Source organism: Akebia trifoliata, chromosome 8 (assembly GCF_017979445.1).
Source record: "Akebia trifoliata isolate Shusen 1 chromosome 8, ASM1797944v1, whole genome shotgun sequence".
NCBI classification, from domain to species: Eukaryota; Viridiplantae; Streptophyta; class Magnoliopsida; order Ranunculales; family Lardizabalaceae; genus Akebia; species Akebia trifoliata.
In genome coordinates, this window is record NC_141382.1 from 36,994,713 (window position 1) to 37,020,959 (window position 26,247).

At 33.5% G+C, this 26,247-nt stretch overlaps 2 protein-coding genes across 2 annotated transcripts; both read right to left on the reverse strand.

Moving 5' to 3' along the window:
* Positions 1–413: 413 nt before the first annotated feature.
* Positions 414–13,909, reverse strand: LOC147396655 (protein NRT1/ PTR FAMILY 4.2-like). The gene is made up of 6 exons (XM_086451680.1): positions 13,772–13,909; positions 11,843–11,945; positions 6,048–6,265; positions 2,789–3,193; positions 2,427–2,518; positions 414–1,237 (listed from the first exon to the last, which is right to left on the reverse strand). Exons 1-6 carry the CDS (start codon positions 13,772–13,774, stop codon positions 496–498), a joined length of 1,563 nt encoding a protein of 520 aa, XP_086307806.1. The 5' UTR covers positions 13,775–13,909; the 3' UTR covers positions 414–495.
* A 4,105-nt stretch (positions 13,910–18,014) lies between these two features.
* Positions 18,015–20,795, reverse strand: PUB9 (plant U-box 9). The gene is made up of 2 exons (XM_086451682.1): positions 20,260–20,795; positions 18,015–19,412 (listed from the first exon to the last, which is right to left on the reverse strand). Exons 1-2 carry the CDS (start codon positions 20,539–20,541, stop codon positions 18,333–18,335), a joined length of 1,362 nt encoding a protein of 453 aa, XP_086307808.1. The 5' UTR covers positions 20,542–20,795; the 3' UTR covers positions 18,015–18,332.
* Positions 20,796–26,247: the final 5,452 nt, after the last annotated feature.

Here is a 26,247-nt window from a genome sequence, read left to right on the forward strand (position 1 = left end):
TTTTATATAAGAATACTTGTCTCTCACATAAAAAATATTAAGGGCATTTAACCTTTAGAATTAAATATTTTGTTTACAATAAATGATTTGACAATCAATGCAAACTAACATTTATTATGTAAAAGACTAACATACCCCTATTTTTTCACTAAAAGACAAAATGGGTAAGGTTATTATTAAAGAAAAAAAGTGTTGGAGAATGCAAACATCCCGATGAAATCTTTGACGTTAGCGTTCCCTGTACATATATACATATATATCATTTAACAACAATGCTTATAAAGTAATTTTCGTAGAAGCACTTCTATTGAAAATAGAACTGTGCCACTAAAACCTGAATAATTACTAAGCCTGGCTTAGTTATGTTGCATAATATGTGTAGCTTCTTTGTTGTAATTGCATTGGGTCAGACATTCACAAGGTTCAACATAACATAACTGAGAAAATGTAATACAAACATATCCAAACTACACTTCACAAAGAAGTCTTCGTTCTCTAATATCGCTTAGCCCAGTACATATAATTAAGCAAATTGAGAAAACTAAGAACACTGATTAGGGTATAAAACAGGTCCAAACGGTTGTGATTCAAATCGTTTCCACCCAACCATTCATGTCCGAATTTTCGAGTCACTGCGTTGGTGATCGTGACAAGTAAAGAGCTTAGGAAGAACCCCATGGAACTCGAACACCATGACAATGAGGTGCATATGCTCCTCATTCTATCAGGAGCCTCGGAGTAGAAAAATTCAAGCATTCCCCCCAACGTAAGCATGTCGGACACACCAACTAGAAGGTATTGCCAACCCAACCAAAAGACAGATAGTGTAACATTATTCTTTGCAGCCCCACGTCTCTTAGCTTCCACTGATGCGGCAATGGCCATTGATAGAGATGACAAAGCAAGTCCCAAGCCTATACGTCGGAGAGGTTGGAATATGTTACTCTTCCCTGAGAACTTCTTGGAAAACAAGGATGCCAAATGCTCATATAGGGGAATGGAGACAAGTATGAATGTGATTGGAAAAACTTGCAGGGATGGTGTTGGTACTTCGAAATTATGGGAAAGCTTTCTGTTCATGGTTACTCCTTGGTGTACAGAGAAGGTTTGTAATTGAGCCAAACAACAGTTCATCATTATTGTGCTTGCAAAGATGGGAAGGAGGCCGAGGAAGGTCTTGGTTTCTTCGACTTGTTCTGAACTAGCTAAATTATTGATCATGGCTTTATCAAGAAACCTACACACACAAGAATGCCTCCCCGTCACCAAAAAAAAGAACAATAATAATAACTTGCTCTAATACCATGAAAGGAAATACTTTCTATAGATAACTTGATGATCTGATTGCATCAATACAATATTGGGTTTATATAAATGATCATAATATAATCCTAATTGAGGGTTATCAAGCTGCAATTATTTTAAATGAGATATCAAGGATATTTGTAATGAGATACACCTTAATATTGATTTGTTTGTGGAGCCTGATGATACTGGTCAAGAAGGAGTACTAATCATCATTTAACACAGTGGAGATGCTGGCCAGTGGCCCCTCTGCTCGGAAGGTGGGGGCTCCACCCCTGAAAGAAATTTTCCCAAGGTATTTTTGTAAGTTCACTGGTATTTTGTAAAATCTTAGTTAGATTTTCCTGGGAGTATATTTCTAGTTTCAGTGATAGGGTGTAATCTGTAACTGCGAATTTTCTCTTCATAGTGGATTCAGTGTGATCCGTGGACGACCTCAATTTTGAGTGAGCCACATAAAGTCTATGTGTTTCTATGTGATTGCATCTTGTGCTTTTTTTTTTTCTTAATATAAGATGCATCTCATGCACTTTATTATATCACATGTAATCTCTTTCCTCTATATTTTGTTTAATATAAAATGGAAATTTGTTTGGGACACTAATGTTCCCGCAAAGGTGAAGCTGTTGGGTTGGAAGATTCTTCACAAAGCCGAATATTATGAATTTACAATAGAATCGATTCCATGCTCATTGTTAGGGGATTAAAAGGCAGATCTTATCCTTGGCCTGATGAGGAATTATTGAAGGCATGCTTTGACCTATTCAAGCCATTTAATTGGTCAGTTCAAAATGTCTATAGGGAGGGAAATTCAGTGGATGATGCATTGATAACTCAAGCGTCAAGATTGGGGGATTCATTGAGTTTCCTATCAGTGAAACAACTCTCTTGCAGTTTTAAAGGAGCTCTTCTTGCATATTTGATGGTCTCCCAGAGCTCCAGGCATTTGTATCCTACAAGGTATGTCCCGTATTATATTGTAACAAATTTTTTTTTTAATTTTAATACCTATTTGCTTGATTATTAAAAAATAAACAAATGTCTATTTCCTCTATTAATCAACAACAATAATGATAATAAGTGTAGTATTTAAGAGGAAGGAGAAATAAAATGAGACTTGCCTAAACCTTGTGTAGGATCTCCGATCAGGTTCATTCTGATTTGTTACCTCTCGAGGTGATTCACTCCAGTTCCGAATTGTATAAATAATTACCTACAACAATGAAAGAAATCAAATCATCTCTAAGATCAGTGAAGTTAATTTAACCATTGAAGCCTTATCCCCTCCACTACATTCTAAAGCAAGGTCTTCTATTGCTGCAATTGTATTCATATCCGCTCTCACTACCTCAATCCCATGTTCTTTTGGGTCTTATGTATATTCTTATTCTACAAGATATCTCTTGGAAGGTCTTGAAAAATCACAACCAACAGTTCGAACATCAATCACAAAGATCAAGTAATAGTGGATCAGAAAGTTTACCTTAAAAATCCTGGTTAATGGACTCCCACCGGGAAGTTTATATCTGTAAATTGGGAATCCACTAGCAAAAATACAGAGTGCCAAACTCAAGGCTAAAACCGAGATTCCAAAACTCCATTTCCAACCTTTGTCATCTTCAACCCAAACTATTATAGTGGCTGCTAATAGGCCACCCGTGCAAATGCAGAAGAAGTACCAGTTGAAGAAGCTTGATATGAGTCGCTTGTTTTTGTGGTCAAGTTGGTCAGCACCATGAGCTGGCAAGGTGGCCTTCACCCCACCGACACCCATGGCCATGGCATAAAGCCCCACATAGAGAAAAGCCGCCTGTGTATGAGACGGCTTATTTCCTATAGTTGGATGAAATCGAGAGGTGAATGCTTGGATTGTAAGCATGATTAATCCCTGTTGAGCACACCATGTCACATTAAACAGACCAAAAGTTCATCTACACCATTTACGATATTACGAAGTTTTTTTTTTTTTTTTTTTAAATTGACAAAGAAGATAACCAAGTCATGAATGCTCTTTTTTAGTTATAGCATGCTTGTGTCCTAGTCACCTCGGCATTATGATTCCATGTAGTAGATGTTGGAAAGTAATGCATTTTCAAAGATGAGTCAAATTGTTAAAGGAGTCATTAATGTGAGAATCTAGGTCTCATTAATCTAAGGGTCTATATTTTTTTAGTTAGAGTTCTTATGTAGAGAAGTCTTTTCTTCTAGAAATGTCCAATGAGGCACATAAATGTGTTTTGTCTAGCCTTAAACGCAACTATTTTCAGAAAACAAAAAATTCAGATTTATCCCATAAAAAGCTTCACATCTTGAGCTCTGTTGAAACAACTCTGTTTTTCACTTTCTTTCTTACTCTTCCACTATCTATCAAAGTCTTTCATCAACTAACAAAGTGGTATCAGAGCTAAGTTGCGACATTAATTGGGCATACAAGATTTATCTAAGAGAGGAGATGGCATCCTTTGTTGGAGAAAGTGCCACCATTTCTCATTCTTTCTTCCCATGTTTGGAGGAAAAAATTAGAGTTTTGGAAGGTTAAAATGAGAACCTTGTTGTTGTCAGAAGGGCTTTGGAGTATTGTTGATAAAGGCTAAGAACAAACCAGCTGATGAGAGTCAACTCAAAAATTCTCAAAGAGAGGAGCTTGAAGCAGATAGAATGATTGATGCAAAAGCTCTTTCAAAAATTCAAAAGAGTGTCACTCTAGCCATTTTTCAAAGGATTATCTGTGCTACCACACCCAAGCAAGCATGGGACATTCTCCAACAAGAATTTCATGGAGATAGCAAGGTAATGAGTATTAAACTTTGTGAAGAGATTTTGAAAATCTTAAGGACAGCAGCTTCTCCGTGGCTCAATCACCGATAAGTTCTTCCATTTTCTTCCTACTTTTATAATCTAATATTATTTAGGACCTGTTTGTTTCAAAAACATAGATCTAGAATTGTTTCAACAATTCTCACTTAAGCTCTTCCAAAAGAAAGGTTTCACTATCTTAAGAGGATTGATTGGTGTTGTTAGAAAAGTGCATTAAGAGGGAGTGTTGGAAGTAATGCATTTTCAAAGATGATTCAAATTGTCAAATGCGTCATTAATGTAAGAATCTATAAGGTATCATTAATCTAAGAGTCTATTTTCCTAGTTAGAGTTCTTATGTAGAGAAGTCTTTTCAGTACTCTAGGAAAGGTTTTAGAAATGACCAATGAGGCATATAAATGTGTTTTGTCTAGCCTTAAACAAACTATTTTCAGAAAACAAAAAATTCAGATTTATCCCATAAAAAGCTTCATATCTTGAGCTCTGTTGAAGCAACTCACAACAACTCTATTTTTCACTTCTTTCTTACTCTTCTACCATCTATCAAAGTCTTTAATCAACTAACAGTAGAGTCCATGCCTCAGCATGGGAGTACCAGTCTTGGATGGGGTCGTGTCGAAGTGTAAGTCCATATGGGTGTGGGGTTTGAAGAGGGAACAAAGTAGAGTTCGGGTTTGGGAAGACCTTGGGTTGAAGATGCTACTTTGTAGACTCGATTTCCTGTTTTATTCCTGCTATCCAACAAGAAAAATTAGGTTGCCCAAAATTTTATGGTATGGTCTTCAAAAAAAAAAATGGACGGTTGGGAAATGAAGTCTTTGGCGAGATTGATGGCAACCAACAACCCTATATCCCCTTGAATGAGGACTATATGGTGTTGAGGAAGAGTGGTGGTAGTCCTTTTGCCTTTTATGCCATGCTAAATCATTCTCACAATTCCAAATTCCCATTATCATATCCTTCATCTAGGGATAGAAATTCTTTCCGAGGTGGCATTCTTTGTTTGGTCGTCACCTTAGATAAATTTTTTGACAATTGATCATTTATGTTGATTCAATCGGTTCATCAGGGTTGATCGATCGGTACATGTAAAATCTGAATTTTAATTTTTAAAATTTTATTCTTTAAATTCATTTTCTAATCATCTAAAGGTATATTGGTCTCTAAATCACTTACCATCCTAATTCATGGACTCAAATATTCCTATACGTGCTTGAACCTTCAACCTTGATCTTCAACCGCTTTGGTGACTGAGCAATGACTCACTGTTTTTGGAAATAGAACAATGACAAGAACAAACAATTTTCTAACAAAAGGAATCTTCCAAGGGTCCAAGAAGTCTATGCATGATATTTTATTGGTAGTTGAGGGTAACATCTTCCCCTAGTCAAAGATTCATCTAGAATTCAAGAGGATATTTGAGGATTTTGTGTTTAGGTGGGATTCAGTGTTGGTCGATCTCGTCTTGGTTTGTGCCTAGTTAGAAGCCAGTTAGGTGTTTTTTTGTATATTTTTCTCTTTCCTCTATGTGTTGTGGGCTTTCTATCGGTAGGTCTCCTCGACCTTTGGGAAGGGTGCCCTCTTGCACTCTCTTCGTCATTTGGGATACATCTTATAGCCATCGTAAAAAAAAAAAATGGAGCCTATTATCATGAAATTTTTAGTGATCAAATTTAATCATTGAGACAGACATTTTAGACTAAATATTGATTAGTCTATGAAATAGAACAAATGAAAAAAAAAAATTTACTCATTTTATTTATAAATTTATTCTAACAACATAATCAAATAACTGGACTAGTAGCCAAGGACCATAAAATTGTAAACTAGCAATGAATATCCCAACTGTGTTTAAGTAAATGAACTTAAAATCACACAAATGAAAGCTTAGTAAGCTAAACAATGAGTAGTGGGGATAGCCTTACCAATAGCTCTAATGAACAAAAGAGGATGAAGGTCCAGAACCTAGTAATGAAAGCATCACTGATAAAACCACTGAGCAAAGTGAGTAAAAGAGATGTTCCCATAAAATTTGTGACCATGTTTGCAGCTTCAGCACTTTGGTAATGCATCGATGATCGGAAGTATGTCACAAAGTTTATGGCATATGATACAAACACCATGTTTTCCAGTATCTCCACAACTACAAAAAGAAGGTGAATTAAAGCAAAGATTAAAAAAAGAAAAAAAGAAAAAGAAAACATATCCTCCTGATACCTTGTTATGGGAATATCATGGAAATAATGATTAAGAAAAAAAAAAAAAAAAACAAGACAAACAATTATCAACCAGATATAGAAGCATAGAAGTCGTGAAGAAAAAGGTCGTACGTTTGCAATTAATTGAGACCAAGGCCCTGCTTGGTAAATTACATATCATTTGCATTTGAAAATGTTTTGCGATGAACGGTTTAGTATTGATTGGTAACCATTGGGAAATGTTACTGTGATTGGTTGATCTTTGAAATAAATAATTTTCATTGTGATTTTGCAAATGATTTATCGGTACTTTTTGTGCCGCAAATCATGTGCTGAAATTTCTTAAGAATTTAGTTGATCCATGCAAATAATTTGCATTGTGTAACCAAGAACCAGTAAAATTGATTTCAAAAAATATTTGCATCTGCAAATGATTTGCAGCATACCAAGCAGGGCTTAAAAGTAAAGATTTTGGAGCTGAATTCCAAGACTTTAAAGCTTTGAAAAAGACCAAAACAAAAGAATCATGCTCAAGTCTCAGCTTCCATCATCCCTACTAAGAGATGGAAAGGGAAAAGGAAAATAGAAGCGCAGAAGTTACGAATATTTCAGAGCAGAATTCAAAGCTTTTGATAAGACCCAAAAGAAATTAGAATTTTGCAATCAACTTCCATCATTCCTACAGACCGAGAAGACCAATTGAGTACAAAATGAATTTGACATAGAAATCCTGTTAAAAGAAGAAAATTGCTAATTTCAGAGTTCAAACAATAGAAATCTTGGAAGAATTAGATGTGCATGCAAGAGCGATATGAAAAAAAAAATTGCCTACAAGTCATAGCCCTCTAGATGATCACTTGAAGGTGACCATGAGCACACTCTAGAGACAAGTGAAGCACTTGTTGGTTGGTTCTCTTATTGAAATTACATTCACTTTCTTATAAATATATTTACAAGATGAAAGAAACAAAGGTGTATGAGGGCAGATCACCAAAATCTCTCCTTCAACTAAAACAATAGCTCAGATTACCACCTTGGCCAATACCACTATGCCTTCAACCTACCTATGCACATGAAATGATCAACCCTCATAAGAGCTTCTATTGATAAACTTGAAATCAAGAGAAATGTCCATGAAATTGAGGCATTATAATCACCAAAGTTCTACTCAAAATTTTAGCAAAATAGACTTATATACAATGTTATTCTCTCTAAACTGAGTTTATAAATGAAACCCAAGATCTCTTAACTCAACTACAACTTGCCTTAAAACATCTACTACAGTTGCTTGCATGATACCAACTTCCAGTTACAAATACTACAATTTGGAAAGAAACCCAAACCCAGACACCTAACAAATTTTACAACATTTAATAAATTCTAGCATAATATACAATGTTATTCTCTTCAAAGTGAGGTTATAAATGAAACCTAAACTCTCTTTAATCAGCTGCAACTTGACTTACAACATCTACTACAGATGCTTGCTTGATACCATCTTCCTCTTACAGATGCTCCAATTTGGATTTAAAAAAAAAAAAAAAAAACCCATTCAACCAAATCTTAGAAATATTTTTGGATAAAAATCTTCAATTGGAGGAACAAATGTTATCCCAGTTCTACCCATTAAGAATGGAGCCTCATTAAAAATACAAATTGAACTCTACATACCCCAAATCCTTGAACATCTTTCAAAGCTTTAAAACAATTTTTGTCCTCCGGATTTTTGGAAGAAAAACAAGGGTTTTTGGGTAGATGTTGAGTAAATGAATGGAAAAAAAATGGAAAGAAAAAATTAGAAAATGTACAAGTAACCCCCAAAAAAGTGAAAAATTAAGAAAAATTTGAATGAAATTATTTGGCCATGTTTTACTAAGAGTCCAAGACCTAATACAATGTTAGAAAAAAATTGTATCGAAGCAATAAGAGAAGATTGACTGTTCTTCGAGCCACGTTATAACTACGTTTTCTTTAAACGTTATTTACCCATTTCCGGAATTAAATTGAAAATGCAAAAAAGGGTTCTAACAAACATGTTCATAGGATACAACGAAGCCCAATCTCTCTGCTATCTCCCACTATTTTTGTACTAATAAGAAGAAATCCAAACACTAACAGATTATGCCCAAGACAAGGAGAGAGAGATTTTTTAAAATTGCAAAAAATCTATGATTTTCAATGTCCATAAAAGGGTCTTAAAATCTAAATTTAAAGAGTGATTGTGTCTCTTTGAATAGGCATCGTGACTATTAAGGGTTCCTGTTAGATAATTTCACCCTTCTAGAATAGATACCAACAGTTGTAGAAATGTTATTAACCCGAGTCAACTCTATTTGACAAGTCATTGCGTGGTCAAACCATGTTGACCCGTAGTCTTAACCACGATCAACCAAATAGGAAAGAGCTCCCCAATGCTCCTCACGACAATGCGTACGTGTGAAGTGCAAAGTGCACCTCTAAAGCGCCTAATGAGCCATAAACGGCCAATCGCCCTTCTGCAAGTGGGGGGCGTGCACGAGGGCGAATGCGACGGCAAGCCACTGTTACATACAACAAAGTCTTTCTACTAAATAACAAATATAATAAGTGTGGAGTCCTTTAAAGTTTGAGGTAAGTCTTACTCTTATTCCATGTATGACTAAAATAAGTGTAAAGTTAAATCTCCACAATAGTAAATTTTTCAAAGAAATTTTACATTCCCTCCATGTGGGACTAAAAAATTCAGCATCTCTAGATTCTATAATTACATTAGAATTTATATCTCTCTCTCTCTCTCTCTCTCTCTATATATATATATGCCTTACTATGTTGTGTATAACCAATAAAAACACTTGTTGCTTTAGATCTCAACTTAAGTCTTTTAATATCAGGAATTCTAACATAAGCAAGACATCCTCATATTTTAAAATATCCTAAATTTGATTTTCGGTTAAATTAAAGTTCAAAAGGAGTTTTTTAACTTTTCTTAAATGGGACTCTATTTAAAATATAACATGAAGTTAGCAAAACTTCCCCCCATAAATTATAAGGCAAACAAGAATTTATAAGCATAATATTTAACATTTCTTCTAAAGTTACATTTTTTCTTTCTGCCAAATCATTTTGTTGAGGAGTATGAGGGGCTAAAGTTTGGTGAATAATACCATGCCTTTCACAAAATTCATCAAAAGGATCTCAAAGATATTCTCCACCCCTATCACTCTTGATAATCTTAATAAATTTGTTTAATTGGTTTTCAACTTCTAATTTAAAATTTTAAATTTTTCAAAAGCCTCATCCTTATTTCTTAACAAATAGACATATGCATATTTAGAAAAATCATCAATAAAAGTTATGAAATATTTTTTTCCTCCTCGAATAACAACCTAATTTTTTTAAGTCACGTACATCAATGTGACTTAGTCGAACAATTTTTGTGTTTCTTATAACACTAGAAAATGGCTTTCTAACTATTTTGGCTTGAACACAAGTATCACATTTTTCTAATCTATTCAAAAAATCACATTTTGATATAAGTCCTAAATTAATCATGTTTTTAATAGAAGCAGAATTTAAATGACCTAACCTACTATGCCAAAAATTAAATGAGTCGATCAAGTAAAAAGAAGAACTAAAATTCCTATTCATTTTATCGGATACATTTAACTTAACCATCTAACTACAAGAATAGCCTTTTCCCAAGAACAACCCATTTTTCAACAATACTCACTTGTCAGATTCATAAACCATTTGATTCCACTTTTATTCAAAATGTCATCCAAAACAAGATTTTTTTCTCACATCAAATACATGGTGAATTTTAGTCAAAGTGATCACCTTTTCCAAAAGTGAATTTTAGATCTACAATTCCTATTCCAATGACATTTTGTATGACTGAAGTGCCAAATTGGATTGCCCCTTCATTCATTGCTTCATAAGAAGTAAATGCATTTCTATCATTGGAAACATGAATAGTTGCACTGGTGTCCAACCACCAACCTTCATCTTTCATCATCGAATTTACTTCAGTGACCATGGCTATGATCTTTTCCTCGATTGCATTCACTTGAGATGGATGTTGTTGATTTCAAAGGCGACAATCTCTTGCAAAATGCGTAGGTTTTTCGCAGTTGTAACAAGTACCCTTCTTTTTGGTCTTGTGCTGACTATTTTTGAAATTAGATTTCTTCTTGAATTGGTTTTTCTTTTTATATGGTTTCAAACCCTTAATTTATTTGGGTGCTCCAGAATTAGCATCCCCAACCATATATGTTTTAGGATCAATTTCTTTATCAGCCTTTGAATCTCGAAGTCTTGATTCTTCTCGATTCTAAAATGAAGTTGAAACTAAGTCAAGAAGCCTCTCAAATTTCCTTCGTTTATGAAGTTAAGAGAATTGTTGGGTGTTTGTATGCTGGATATTTGAGGGATTTTGGAGTTTTTTGTTTTGTTTTTGAATTGTGTATTAAACTGAATGTTTGAACATCAGTTTAAAGGAGGGATTGTTGAAAAAGAGTTTGTTTGCTAGTTGTTGTCCTAGTCTTTTGGAAATTTGTTGTGTTCAGCAAGATAGTTTTCTATTTACTTAGTCTGTAGATGTTAGTTTTGGCACGTTGTGTAGTGCCTATTTTCTTACTTTTATTCGTTATGTATGAGCCTATATAAAGACAGCTCTTTTTTATGAATAAATATATAGAGACAATTACTTTCTCCTATCTACTCTTGTCCTTCAGTTTTTATTAAGTAAAAGTCTGTCCTCTTTTACTTGTTTCAGCATAAACACTATTTTTCTCTTCTTTATTTATAACGTCAATAAGGGCCAGATGGAAAAATAAAAAAATAAAAAAAACTCGTAAGATGTATAAGAAAAACCAACTCAAAAGGCCAGTGGGAGAAATCAGATGGGAAATAGGGAAGGGATCAAAGAGGATCGCATTCAACGTATAAATTAACCTAAGCCCACTGTCATAGACTTATCAAGCGCATTCCGCCTAGTATAATCTTTAACATACTAAAATGCTTACAATCCATACGGCAAAAGGTCAAGGTCAAACCTCACCAAAATAGGAAAGAGAGGTCAACAAGGTAACTTTCAACTTCATGGAAACTCAGATTAGAAGGGGACAACAAGGGTAAAATCTCTAAGTAGGACGATTACCATAAATTAAGGTATATAATTTTTCTAATCACATTATTACTCTATCGAATTATTGATTGACTTGAGTGTCAAAATGTACTCACAAGAAACCAGTGGAACATCCTGAAAAGACTACTCAAAGACAAAGTAGAAGATTCTCAAGAAAACACCCCATATCGTACGTCAAATTATACATAATATACATACACAGAATATGATAATGGTCCAAGTTGGCCATTTTTAGGTCCTAGTTCAATCCAGATTTAATGGATTTGAATATTTGATCCCAACAATGCATTTGTGTGCTCAAGATAAAAGTCATATAGCTTATTTCTGATGCAAGACAAGCTGGGTTAAAGGCCCCAAGCACCACTGTCAAGCAAAATAAGAGAGAGAGAGAGAGTACCACAAGCAATGACAGAGCCCTTGATTCCACCATGTTTACTTGAATCTGCTCTTCTCCCTCTCCAATCAACGAACTCATCAATGCTATCCACAACATAATCAGCCTAATTTTGAAAAAAAAAAAATATACATAAATCAATAATAAAACTCTTAACAAGGGAACCTATCGTTCAAAATCTAAAATTAAAACAACATATCTCAATATTTGATATTAGATCATATACTACAAAACTTGATTGAAAATATTCTCAATATACCAAAAGTGTCCCTTAAAAATGAAAAACACTTTCCTAAGGGTCATTGGGCCCACATGGATTACCACATTAACAATCCAACCTTCTAGCTTTCATGGAAAAATTCATATTCAAAAATAATATATATATTCAAGAAAAAAAATATGTTTTGAGCCTCCTCATCCAAGGTGTTGAAAATGGATGGCTATGTACCAAACTTCCAAATTTAAAATTCAAGGAAAGGTTTTACTTTTATCTTTTTTAAACAAATTTGAAGTTCTTAAAATTTTGTCCTCTACTACATTCATGTGACATTAGATCATGTTTTTGGATGCCGCGATGTGAGCTCACGACCTATACTAAGATTTAAAATCTTACTAAGCTAGTGAGGCTAGTCTGACTCCTTAAAAGTAGTTCTACAGTATCATGGAAGAATAGAGGGCATCATGGTCCTTTTCAGTCTAGGTAGTGTTTGTTGTCACTTTTAAGTTTTAAGGAATGCATCTTGGCTTCTGTACTCGAAAATGCACTTTTGAGTCCCAAAATCTTGTTAGTATGAACTTGGCTTTCGTATTTCTGTAAAAGGAAATGCAAGTTGCTTTAAACTGACTTTTTTAACTTTTGGGTTTCATGGGAATACAATTGAATGAAAATTACTGATTTTCAGGATGAAAAGTGCTCAAACGTTTTTTAAGTTAATGACTAAAGTACCCCCAGAATGTTTCCAGGGTTTTATGTTAAAATGAACAAAAATCCTTGTAATAAGGCTAATTTAGATGCATCCCTTTGAGAAACTCTCATGTGTTTTCGAACCAGTGGTATGCCCCTTGACCTCAGTCTACTCATATAGACAATTGAAAAATGAAATATATATATATATATATATATCTTTTATGATAAATTACTTATAAATCATTCAATTTTATCTCCAATCCTTTGTGGCAACCTCCCCTCACCGCTTTGTAGAAAACCTTTCATTTTTCTACCCATAATTCCTCTTTAAATTGTTATTTTGCAAATTGAAGGCTTGAGTAGATAAAATCTTAAGGTGGAAGATGAGGTAAAATAATAATAATCATAATAATTTATTCAAAGAGGGTTAAAGATGAGTATAGATGTTGAAATTGAGGGCATTTAGGCCATTTTCTATTAGCCTCTCTGATAAGATTGATGTGAAGGTGACTGCATGTCCTTAGTTTGAAACATAGAGATATCTCAAATATTTACGGAGGATAATGTCTAAATCACCTTAGATATAATGATCAAAATGTTTACAAAAGTTGTTTTAACAAATAGCATGCAATTTTCGAAATCACTAAATAGATTCCCCATAAAACGCTTCCCTAACCATTCCAACAAACAATTGATGCTACAAAATTGTGATTCTAGTAAAATTGACTCCATAGAAGCACTTCTATTAAAACCTTACCAAGTTGGTTAAAGTCTGTGAGTGTTGATACAATGATTTGGATAAAAAATCTACCTTCATTCATCTACTAATTACTAATCACTAACTCATTTACTTTCTAAGTTGGAGTCGCCCTGGTTTCTCCCATCAAAATCCTTAACTATTTATAAATGATAAAGACACACCATCCACATGCAATCACAAGAAGTGTAGTAAATTTGAATTAAATGAAACACAAATTAATGAAAAAGATTAAAAGGAGAAGAGCTAAAATCTATTTACAAATTACCATGAAGAATACCAGAATGTGTTGAGAGAGTCTCACAGCTTGAGCTCAGTTTAAATTCAAGTTCATGGAGAGAGAGAGAGAGAAGGTGGAAGAAGTGGGGTTGATTATAAAGATGGGACTAGTAAATGCAAAGATAAGAAGGAATTAAAGAGGTAAGTGAAATTTTAGCTAATATTTACAAACTTGCTTTATTAGTTCAATACTTCAATTAATACATTTATTAACTATCAAATATGGACAAGGGGTTTGTTAACATGTGCCCTAAGGGCACACTTTACACTGCACTAAATACACCTTCGAAAAAAGCATTTGAAGGTATTTTTGGGAAAAAACTTTGAAATGGTCAACCCTTTTCAAAATTTTGGTAGAACCCTCTCTTTTGGATTACACATGGCATTTTCAAGGACGAATATCAAATATTACAAAAATGTAGGAGCGTGAAATAAATACAAAAAACCACTTGGCATGTAACGAGGAGGGTTCCTCCAAAATTTTGAAACGGCCTAACGGCTTCAAAGTTGGACACGAATTTTTGTAGGGAATTCAATTTCCAATGTGTATTTAATGCAGCTACAAATGTTGTGCCCTAAACCCAATGGAAAATATGGATAGAATTAGAAACGGCCCAGAATCAAAATGGAAACATAAACATTTTCGAAAAGATTTTACGCCTTACTAAGGGTCTCTTTGCTCAAATGGATTACCACAATTGCAATCCAATGCGACATCCCTCAAGATTTCATGGAAATACTCAAATAAATAAAAAAATCACAAAAACAATTTCCTTTGAGCTTGATCCAGGGTTTTGAAAATGGATGGTTACCGAATTTCTACATAACTCCCAAATTTAAAATTAAAATTCAGCGGTGAAAAATAAGTTTTTTTTGGATTTTTTTTTTCTTTTCAAAGTTCATAGATTTTTGTCCTCTACAACCCTGGATCATGGTTTTGGATGCCACAAGTTAAACCCAAGGACCCTTTGTGTGGGTGAAATCCTTACTAACTTAGAAAGGCAAGTTGGACTCAAACAGAAAATAGCCCATATAAATAGGTAATTTAGGCATAACACCCCCCTCATGCCTTGGTAAATATTTGAGACACTCATATGTTTTCTAACTAATTAATGTCCACTTGACTTGTATCTTCTCTATGATACTTACCAGAAAATGACCTAAATGCCTTCTTATCATCAACCTCTAGCAAAAAAAATTATTTCTTTTTCTCAAAAAAAAATTCATTAATCTTCAATTTTTTTAACATTATCATAAATCATTTCTAACATTTCAATCTATGGCCATCAACAATTTGTAGGAAACCCTTGTTTTTCTACCCAAAAATCCATTGCCTATTTACAAAAAGACTATTTTTCTATTGAGATTTGAAGTTGAAGGAGATAGAAATCTAATGGTCGCAACTAAGGATAAAAACTTTTTTTTTTCATCCTAAAGGTTCCTTCAGAAATTTGAGGTTTTTGGCTAGTGATTGGAAATGAGGGCATTTAGGTCATGTTTTGTTTATCTCTCATTGAAGAAGTAGGTCAGGGGGGCATGTCATTAATTTGGAAACACAGAAAATCTTAAATATTGGCCAAAATATTAGTTCAACTAAAACTGTTCTGATTTGACCCATATTAATCAAGTTCAGATTGGGCAATTATTTGGTTGGGGCCTGTTCCTTATGGATGGACCCGAAAAAAAAATTTAACTCTATGAATTGAAGATGATGAATTTTAGGTAACAATCAATTTTAGTTATAGAAACTAAAATAAAAGAATGTTTAGTCAAATTTTGAAAGCAGAAGAAGACGATGGATTTTTCGGAAGAAATCAAGTTCCCAAGAAGGATCCATAAACTTAAAAAAGAAATATATATATATATATTTATGAAGGAGCTTGGGTATATCCTATTAGACAATTTTTCAAATTTTGAGATATTGATTTGACCTTCGTCAATGGAGTCATACTTTCATTGATTTTGAATTTTTTTATTATTAATTATTGATAACTTATGTGTTCACATGCAATCCCAACCGTATAAATGTGGAATCCAACAGTTAGGAAAAAAACATGTATCCTAGAAATACATTTACAAATCTCTCTAAGAAGAATATTGACAGTTGGATTCACATTTACATAGTCAAGATTATATGTGAACATGACTTCAATTTCTATGGATCCCATATTTATATATATGGGAAGCTAATGTCCAAGATCTCATATTCACTCTTCTAGATAATATTTTTCTTTGGGATTACACACAGTATTAAGAGTTTGCTCAATTTGGTATCACTATGGTGACTCGCATCAAAACAGTGCTTTACCCTTAGATGTCCAGTTAACTGTTGCGCCTGAAAAGCATTTTGAAGAATAGATCTAGATTCGAGTGGTGGTTCATGGATACTAAGTTTTGATTTTGGATCTTCAATTGCATAGTGTGGATTTTCTTCAAGTTGGTGCATCTGCTAAATTCCTCTTTAACCTTACTAAATTTATCGTAAAAATAACCTTATCGGAGAGGACTTGTTTTATTGAATTATGCTTTCGTCAAATTTGTATGGATTTGCTATTATATGCATCATTTTTAAGTTCAATCTATCCCGGCCCAAGAACCATAATGTACATAGTCAAATTTCTTGTCAAATCAGTACAGTTCCTTCAATTCTATTATTCACTAATTAGGAGACCAACTTGTTTTCATACATATGGTCAAGTTGTGGACCAACCAATACGCTTAGAGTCGTGATAAATTCACTCGTTGATGACCAAAGATCTTTTATTTTTTTTGTCGGAAAACACAAGGAAAAAAGATCTATGATTCCATACAGACATTCATGCCAGCGATTGAATTTCAAGTCTGTTTATCTAAGGTTTGAAGAATTCATTGTTAATATCAACTATCAAGTGATAAGTGTAACCAAATCGGTTTAGTTTTTTAATTTTACTTCTTATTGTTAATATCAACTATCATTTCTATTATAAATTAAATTTACAATCCAAGCCTTTTTTATGAGACTTGCTGACATTTTTATATAACTCGCTACCTTGTTGCCTCTAATGCTTCTTTCTTGCAAAAGACAAAATCCTAATCACTTACAAACCTAATGGCTTAGGTTATTATTATTATTATAATATTAATATTAATATCCCTTGTTAACAACAGATTCTTCTTCAACTCCAAAGACCCACTCTCACTTGTTTAATAATATTCCTTGATGTTGATGTCCATCTCTCTCTCTCTTAAGCTGAATTAGTAACTTTTGATCAATGGGTCCAATTGGACCCACCAATGTTTTTGCTGAAAATTGGAGATTCCTGGGGGCAAGCTCATGACTTTCCCCTTAAAAGTGCTCTTCTGCCGACAAATAACCTAAAATGAACAAAATGCCCACATCTTTTTTTTTTTTTCCTCCTTTCCTTAAATAAATAAAATAAATAGCAAATGTGTTTGATGGTAATTTCTTTTCACCAGTAGATCCCCATCTTCAACCCCCATAGGCTTCAACCTCATGCAAATTAATCTCCCAATAAACTTTTGTTTCCAAAAAACATCTCCTTCAAGAGTTCAAAGTTCACCCAAATAATAAAAACTTATCTACTATTTACATTAAGGTTCAACAATATAGAGTAAAAAACTTTTACTCTAGAGATTCAACAAGTTGGTCAAACTTCTTTAAAAAAGAATCTCAAGTATTTTTTTACAAGGGCATTTCAATCATCTTCTGTTGGTCTCTCACTCACATGTAGGACTGAAATCAATGGGGTATGTTTTCAGTTTCAAAAAATGATGGTATCTCCAGTTTGTACCAAAACCCAGAGTTGTGGAACCACAAAATTACACAAATATTTACAGGTTGTTTGATTGCAGAGCTAGGCCTAACATCATGTCAAGAGTGGTATCTTTTGGGCTTCCTATCAAATACATGTTCTGTTCTTCTCCCTTAAAAGCTACTACTGATTGTCTTATTCATGAATCATTTCAGAGTACAGAACAGACCCAAACCCAAACCCTACCATTGTAGGGCTCACTGTCTGATCATGCTGAACCCCTTTTCATTTGGTGGGCCCAGCCTCGATAATCATTGTCAGAAGCACATCCAATGGTCCAAATTGAATACCCAATTTGATCAAATGTACACCCCTCCCCCTCTCATCCGACTTGAATGTAACACAAGTAAAAAAAAAAAACTTGAATATTTTCAAACAAGTCAAGTAAATGTAACACAAGTTTTAAAAAAAAAAAAAACCTTACCAGTAAAGTCTGCCTGTGTAGAATCTTATTCATGATGAAGAAAACACTCTTCCTGAAAATGAAACTCCAGTATCGTATATGCATAAGCCTGCCTAATATACAACCGAACCCATTTCATCGAAAAGATGAGCAACTGTCGGGCCCTGGGGTGGTTGAATAATGGTGTGCCGATATCAAAATGTAATTCTTCTTTTTTTGGTTTTTTTGGTTTTTTTTTTTTCCCTTTTTTACATAGAGACCCAAATCTGAACAATGTGCACAATTCTGAAACAAGAAACAATATGTACAAATCGTTCTTGAGAAAGCCAATGGCGTCATGCAGTATGGGTCATCAACATAGCACTCCTGTTAAGTCTTTCAAGGATACCATTAGCCTTCCTCTTGGCTCTCGAGGTCCCATTCTGCGCGAGCTGAGAGATTGTTCTATTGGAATTCTCCTCTTCCCTCATTTCCTTCCATGTGCCTCGATCACTCAAACAGATTGAGTAGAGAATCACGATTGAATTCTCCTTGTTACGTGCACAACTACTCTCCCTTATGATGCTAAGCAAGCAAGGCACCGCCCCGAACTCACACATATCGTCAATAGCCCTCTGATGGCTCGACAACATTGCAAGAATAGTCAACAACTCATCGACAAGTTTATGTTCCATGATCTTGTTTAGAATCACCTTCACCGCCCCACCATTTACCGCCCTCGCCTTGTTCTCATGTATGATACATAGGCTGAAGATTGCCGAAGCAACATCTTTCATGGCTAATGGATGCCCTTCTTCTAGAAGATCTACGAGGGGTTTAAAAGCTCCGGATTTCCCGATAATGACCTTATTGGAATCAAGGGCAGACAACGAAAAAAGGGCTGCAGCCGCATTACTCCTTGATTCTATAGTTCCCGCCTTCAAGGACTCAATAATCAGAGGGATAGCAATTGGGGTCTCCGCAACAAGTTTCTTATTGTCATCGTGGATTGAGAGGTTCAACACCGTCGTGATCAAGTCTTCTTGAAGATCAGAATGGGAGTCGGCCTTACCAGGCGATAGTGGAGATAGTAATTGGGGAATGGCATCCGGGTATTCGCCCAAAAGGGCACGAACCGAAGGCATTCTCTTGGTTAGACGTCGAAGCTCCTTTGCAGATTCTTTCTGCTCAGTAACAGATGAAGATACTAGCTTCTCAAGTAATGAATGAATATGTTCTCTGACTCCTTGAGTAATTCCTTCATTGTGGTCGTCAGGGTTAGGTAGCTCGATCCCCTCATTCTTGCACCATTGTGAAATCATGTCCATGACCAAGTTATTTGGGATGAGGTTTGTATGGGAGATAACCTGTTGACTCTGAGGGCATATCCGTAAGCCCGAATCAAGGTACGCCTGAATAAATTGTCGATCATAAGTCTGCATAAATCAAAAAAAGTCGTATAAATCAGGAGTTATCATAAAAAATTAAAAAATAAAAATAAAAAAAGGTTTCTTGAGTTTTTTTTCTTTTTTGCTCAAAATTTCTCTAATTTTGAACTAATAAAAAAAAAAGATTCAGAAAGATTATAAACACTAATTTATCATGAAAAAAGTATTGAAGAAAACCAATATCTGTGAAGGGAATTGTAACCAAATGCAATTCCTTGTTATAAAAACATGGAAATCTATCAATTAAAATAATCTTTTAATATATATATTTTTTTTCTTTTTCTCTTTGTTTGCTCAAAGAAGCTCTCAAGTATCTCTATTTTTTGCCAAAAAAAAATGATTATTCAGACAGACCACCATAAATTCTAATTTCTCAGGAATTTTTTTTGAAAGAAATGAATTTGTGTCTTAAAGACTAGAGAACTTATTCACTGAATGATTTCAAAGAAGCCAATCTCTGCAACTTATATTCTATCCAATTTCTTCACTAACATGTTTCAAATAAATCAAACTATGCAAGTTACATTCTATGGAATTTCTTGAGAGAGAGAGAGAGTGCAATTGTACAGAAACCCAAAATCAAAAATCCACCCAAAATAGTAATAAAAAGTAAGGAATAATTTCCACAAAAATAATTCTTGAAATGTCATCAAAACCCACAACCAAAAAAAAAAGCTTACAATCGAATTTTTTTTTTAAAAAGGAACCCAAATTTTCTTTTGAAAATTCTACGACTAAAAAGAATCAATCATCCAAGAAAACCCAAAATTCTTGCAAATAACATAAAGAATCAAGAAACCCATACAACAAAATTTTAAAAAAAAAAACCCCTAACCTGTCCGGTACACAAGACAACTGGATCTTTCATGAGTTCGTTTGAAATTGGGCAACGAAAATGTTTGGGAACATCAATGCCATCGATCTTAAGTGATCGAGATTTCTTGAAATTCAAACACTTTAACACCATCAAAGTATCTTTAGCCCGATCGTAGATCTCGGCTCGTGATTCGTCTTCATCTACGATTGATTTAACCAATCTCTGCAACTCTTTCTTCAATTCTATAACTTTCGCCATCATCGCTGGATCACTCTCCAACACCCCTATAGTTTTCGCCATTTGTTTTCTTCTTTGAAACAGAATCTCAAATTTTTTAAAAAATAAAACCCCCCCAAAGTCGAAAATAGAAAACCCAGAATTAAAATTCAACCTTTTTTGTCTCTGGTAGAACAAGAAAGCAGATTGAGACTGAAATTATTTCTCTGCTCCAGCTTTTGTTCTTCTTCTCTTTTCATTCTTCCTTATTTTCAATCTCTAAAAAGAAAAAAAAAACTTAAAAAAACTATGAACAAAGCGTCAAACCCACAAACAATTAAAAGGTTTCTCTCTCTCTCTCTTCTTTTGATCTTGAATTCTTGATCACTGGTAGTGACGTGGGCCCCACGCTGAAACTTTTGTTGGCAATTATAGAACCCGTGGCCGCACAGCTGGCAATTTCGGTCTCTATTAATTTGAGTCTATGACCTCATAGATCCGAATCCATTTTTCTTATCTAACAACGTTAATAAATCAGACCAATCATCTTATCAAGTCACCTATTATTTTGTTAGTGGGGGTCCACTTTTAATCAGTTTTATTATAACAATTAAAACCGATAGAAATCTAAAATTGAAATCGTTTAAGCAGAATTTTTTTTTTTTAACCCAATTTAGTTCCATTAATTTGAGAGCAAGAATTGAAATTAATAGGCCCCAAAACCTGTAAAATTTAACAGATCTGCTTTTTTTTTCTTTCCTTAGAAACCGAATCGAACCGACCCGAACCACTGAGATTCTCATCAAAGACCATGTAATTGTATGTAGATTTAAACGGTGGAGATTAGTAGTTATTTTAGTATAATTGAAACGCGAGTATTGAAAGTCTTTCTAAGTTAATTCCGTGTTATACACAAGGTGGCTTGGTAAGTACGCGGACAGTTTACGGTGTTGTTGGGGGATAGTTTTACAGTAATATCCTTCCGTGACTGAATTAATTACTGTATTTGCCACTACCTCCGCGTAATAAACGGCCCCACTGTCCACTGGGTTGTCCGTGGATCGGATTAGGCTCAAAATTCAATCCGATAACAACGATCCCATATTACGTTTGAATTATGTATATTAATATTCAATATTAAACATGTATATAGGTGTATGATATATTTTATGGATACTTTCATTAAATGGAATTTATTTATATAATGATAGATTTGAAAATATTAATTTTTCAGATTGGATCCCAAATAATATATTTTGCCTCTTTTGATATTTTGAAAATATTATGCGAGTTAATGAAAACTTGGATGAATCAACTAGATTTTTTATTTTTAATATGAAATATAAATTTTGCTAACTAAGAATTTACAAATGGATCTTAAAAAATATAAATATTATACGTATTGGGAATGCTAACTTTTAAAACCTCATAGGAAAGTTAGTATTGTTCAATATTTTTTTATTCCAATAATGCCCCCTCTTAGTTTTATCTTTTAGTAAAAAAGACAAGGATATTGTAAATACGAGATTTTCGTTTTCGAATATCTCTCATATTTGGGTTTGGAGCTGTCACCATTCATTTTTAGAAAATGGTGTGAATGATCACCCGAGAAGTACTTTTTGAAAAATCGTTTTTTTTAGTGACTCTCATACGGATAAAGTCTATTAGTTCACCCTAAATCTAAGTAAAGGGGTTCAAATTAGATAGTAAGGAAAGTGTTAGCCACCTTACTCTCTCCATCATTGATGGTAACCTTGAATTCAATCGACTTGAAAATGAAGATAACAAAATTAAGAAATCAGTTTGTGCACTCGAGTGCAAAGGACTATGATTTTGGTTTAAACTAAGAAATGATTTCTTATTAAGGAAGGGACCCTTTTATAGTCTATACATTAAAATTAGTTTGAAAAATGTAGAATTTTTTTTAGTTGAAGCCCATTTTCATAGGGAAAAAACCCAAGGCCTTAATCTCAAAATTTTTGTAATGGGGATTTTAAAAACGTTTTGTTTTGAAAAAATTCCAACATTTACCCTTTCGACCAAGTTGGAACCCAATCTACCAGAGGAAGAGGAGGTTTTTTTTTATATCCTATCTTAAGACAAAGAAAAATAAAATAAAAAGAGAGGGAGAAAGTTGAAGAGAAAAATTTGGAGGGGAAAAAGAGGGGGGAAGATTTTTCTCTCTTTGTCCACACCCTACCTTGTTCTTATTTTTCTTTGATCTTTAATTGATAAGCCTTCATTTTAGTCTTGATACGTTAGAGGTGTAAAATTTTTAGTGATTGATGGATGTGAGTGTGGTGATTGTGAGAGAGGGAGAGATTTAAGAATTGAAAGAGTTGAGGGAAAGTTGAGACTTAACTCAAGTCTTGAGAAAGATTGTATTGAGAATGAGAGGGATTTTATAGGATTTTAGAAATAATTTTTAGGGGTAAAAGGGATGAAAGAATGAAGAAGTAGAATGACGTGAGGTTTGTGTGTGTAAATTGAGGGTGGTGGAAGGAGTGTAAGTGGATTATTTGTGACCCAAATGAGTTGGATCCTTCAACCTATTTTGATTGAATTGAGTGGATTTTGATTAGAAGAATGAGGGTATGTAAGGGAGTGGTTGTAAATTTTTTTTAAAGGGTGGAGGAAATGGTGACATATGTTAAATAGGTGTAGGGGTGTATGTTAGGTGAGTTGATTAGGGAGAAATGGTGGTTTGTGATGATCTTTGGTAATTGATTGTAATTACTAGATTAAAAATTGGAATGGGATAATGGTTGGGCTTTGAGTCTAATGAGCTTGATGGTGGGTTGTGTATGTATAGGGTTGGATTTTAAGTTTAATGGGATTGGGTGGTAGATTGAATAAATATTTAGGTTATAGTTGGGTTGAGTTGCATTTGGTTAGGGTTGGATTGAGGGGTGTGTGATGATAATTTAGAAAATGGTGAGTTTCTAACCCATGAACCAAGCAAAATGGGACCCTAGACTATTTATTGAAAAGATAAGTAAATTTTTAGAGGATTTAAGCCTTGGGGCCCCTTCTAATTTTTGTGGACTTTTGCACTTTGCATGGAGGGGCCGTCCAAATTTGAGTGTCTATAAATATGTTAGTCTTTACACAATTAATATATTTACTATGTTGGCATTGATTACTAAAATATTTACTACAAAAAAAAATATTTAATTCAAAATACTTAAATGCTCATAGCATTTATTATGTAAACAAACATTTATTATGTAAAAAACTAATATACCTTTGTATTTTTTCACTAAAAGACAAAATGGTGATAACATTATTAAAAAATGAATGTGGTGGACAATATTAACGTCTCCATGAATGTGGTAAACAATAGTAACGTCTCCAAGAGTAATAGTAAATAAAGGGGAATGCTAACATCCAATACTTCATGGGAACGTTAGCATTGTCCAATAATTTTTGTTTTCAATAATACCTCTCCTCGTTTTGTCTTTAGTGAAAAAGACAAGAGTGTATTAATCTTTTACATAATAAATATTTATTTACATAATAAATGCTATAAGCATTTAAGTATTTTGAATTAAATATATTTTTTTTTATTAAATGTTAATGCCAACATGATAAATGCATTTATTAATAGCATAATAAATATATTTATTGAGTAAAAGACTAGCATGCCCTTGTCTTTTTCACTAAAAGACAAAAATGATGAGGAGTATTATTGGGAAAAAAAGAGTGTTGGACAATGCAAAATGAGAAGGGGTATTATTGGGAGAAAAAAAATGTTGGACAATACTAACGTCCCCTTGAGGTCTTGGACGTTACTATTCCCCTTAAATAAATTTTAACTGATTTGATTAACTCGAAATTTAACTTGATTTTTAAAACCATGCATTAGAGAGCAATTTGGAGCCCCTACGACGTAACAACTCAATCGATGGAGAAATAGGGAATGTAAAATAATAAAAACCTTGGAATAATATATCAAAATAAATAAAGATATTAAAAATTAAATTCAAGAACAACTATAAGATTATGAGTCAGTGATTTTTTGACTCCCTCCCTCCCTCCCTCCCTCCCTCCCTCCCTCCCTCCCTCTGACATACTCCCCCATACTCTCCTAGTGAGGCATGTGTTAAAACATATATATATATATATATATATATATATATATATATATATATATATATATATTCATCGGGATACACAATTGCACATATTTATAGGGGATGTGCAATTGTGTATCCCAAGGAAATTTTTTTTTATGGTTCTAGCACATGCCACGCTAGGAGAATATGGGGGAGTATGTTAGAGGGGAGGAGTAAGAAAATCATTATTCTTAGATCGTCTAATACCACACACAATTAACTAAAATCAAAAAATCAAAAGAAAGAAAAATATGATATTAGATCAACAAGTTCTCAACAATCACGTATCATTCTCCCCTTCATTTCTTCATTAAATATATAAATGAACCAACTTATGTTTGGATTAGCCTACTCCAAAGGCCATGATCCAAAATGAATTGTAAACTTTATCAATGGATAGAGATTGATGATTTTGAAGTCATATTGTATTTGGAGATAGAGACAATTAATGAATCGATTAACCATGGAGGGAGAACAACTAATGACGATTGGACTATAGGACAATGACAACGATGAAGTGGTGAATTGTATATGGCTATTAGATGATTAATGGAGCGTTGAACATCATAGGATTTTAGGAATTTTTGTAAATCATTCATTTAAATATGTGGATTATTCACAACTAATTATTCGACACAATTCATTAGTTCAATGTTTTTTTTTGTGTGTGTAAATTTTGAGTTGAATGGTTGAATCAAACATTTTCTTATTTACTTAATCCATATTCGATTACTTCACTAATCATGTTTCTTAGGCCATGCTTAGTGCATTTGCACTCTAAATATTGCAATGCAAATGGTTTGGGATTGAGACCTTGCTTGATACCATGCAAATCATTTGCTTCACTTTTTGGGCTGCAAACTACTTGTTGAAATTTATGAAGGGCGTAAGAGGTTCATGCAAGTAATTTGGATTACAAAAAAAAAAATTCAGAATGTAACCAAGCATTTGTAAATTAGATTCCAACAAATCACTTGTATTTGCAAATGATTTGCTTTGTACCAAGCAAGGCCTGGAAGATTTACTTTTGCTTGGTAACCATTGGGATGCAAATGATTGCAATTGAAAGATTTATTTTTGTAATTTTAATATGCAATTTAATGTATCTTGGAGGGATATTTTTGTAAATTTATGTGCATATTCTTATACCAAATACTGTATAATTTGATTAATTTATTTGATAAGGGTTATATTAGTAATTTTGATATGTAAAGGTTGGAGTCAAATAATTTTGCAAATGATTTACGGTACATTTTATGCCACAAATCATTCATTGAAATTTCTTAAAATTTTAAGTCATCCATGTAAGATCATTTACATTGTGTAACCAAGCATAACAAGAAATAAGACCTTAGTTTTTTAGTGGCATTTTAAATAACAAGAAGTAAATTGCTAAAATTTTACAAATAGAAGACCTGAAATTTCATTTAACCAATTTTTAACACTCAAATGCCCATTATTTAATGAGGGAATGCATTTCAAGGACATTGTTCTGTTTTTATTATGACGAATAGTCTAATACATTTCTTTTTAGATAATGAAGTTTAAATATAAGTAGGATTTTGTTAACATGTGCCCTTAAAGGGCAATAAATACATTTTAAAAATTAGATGTTGTATCGAAAATAACCTTAAAAAAATTATTTTCTACCAAAATTCTCTTAGATTCCAATTTC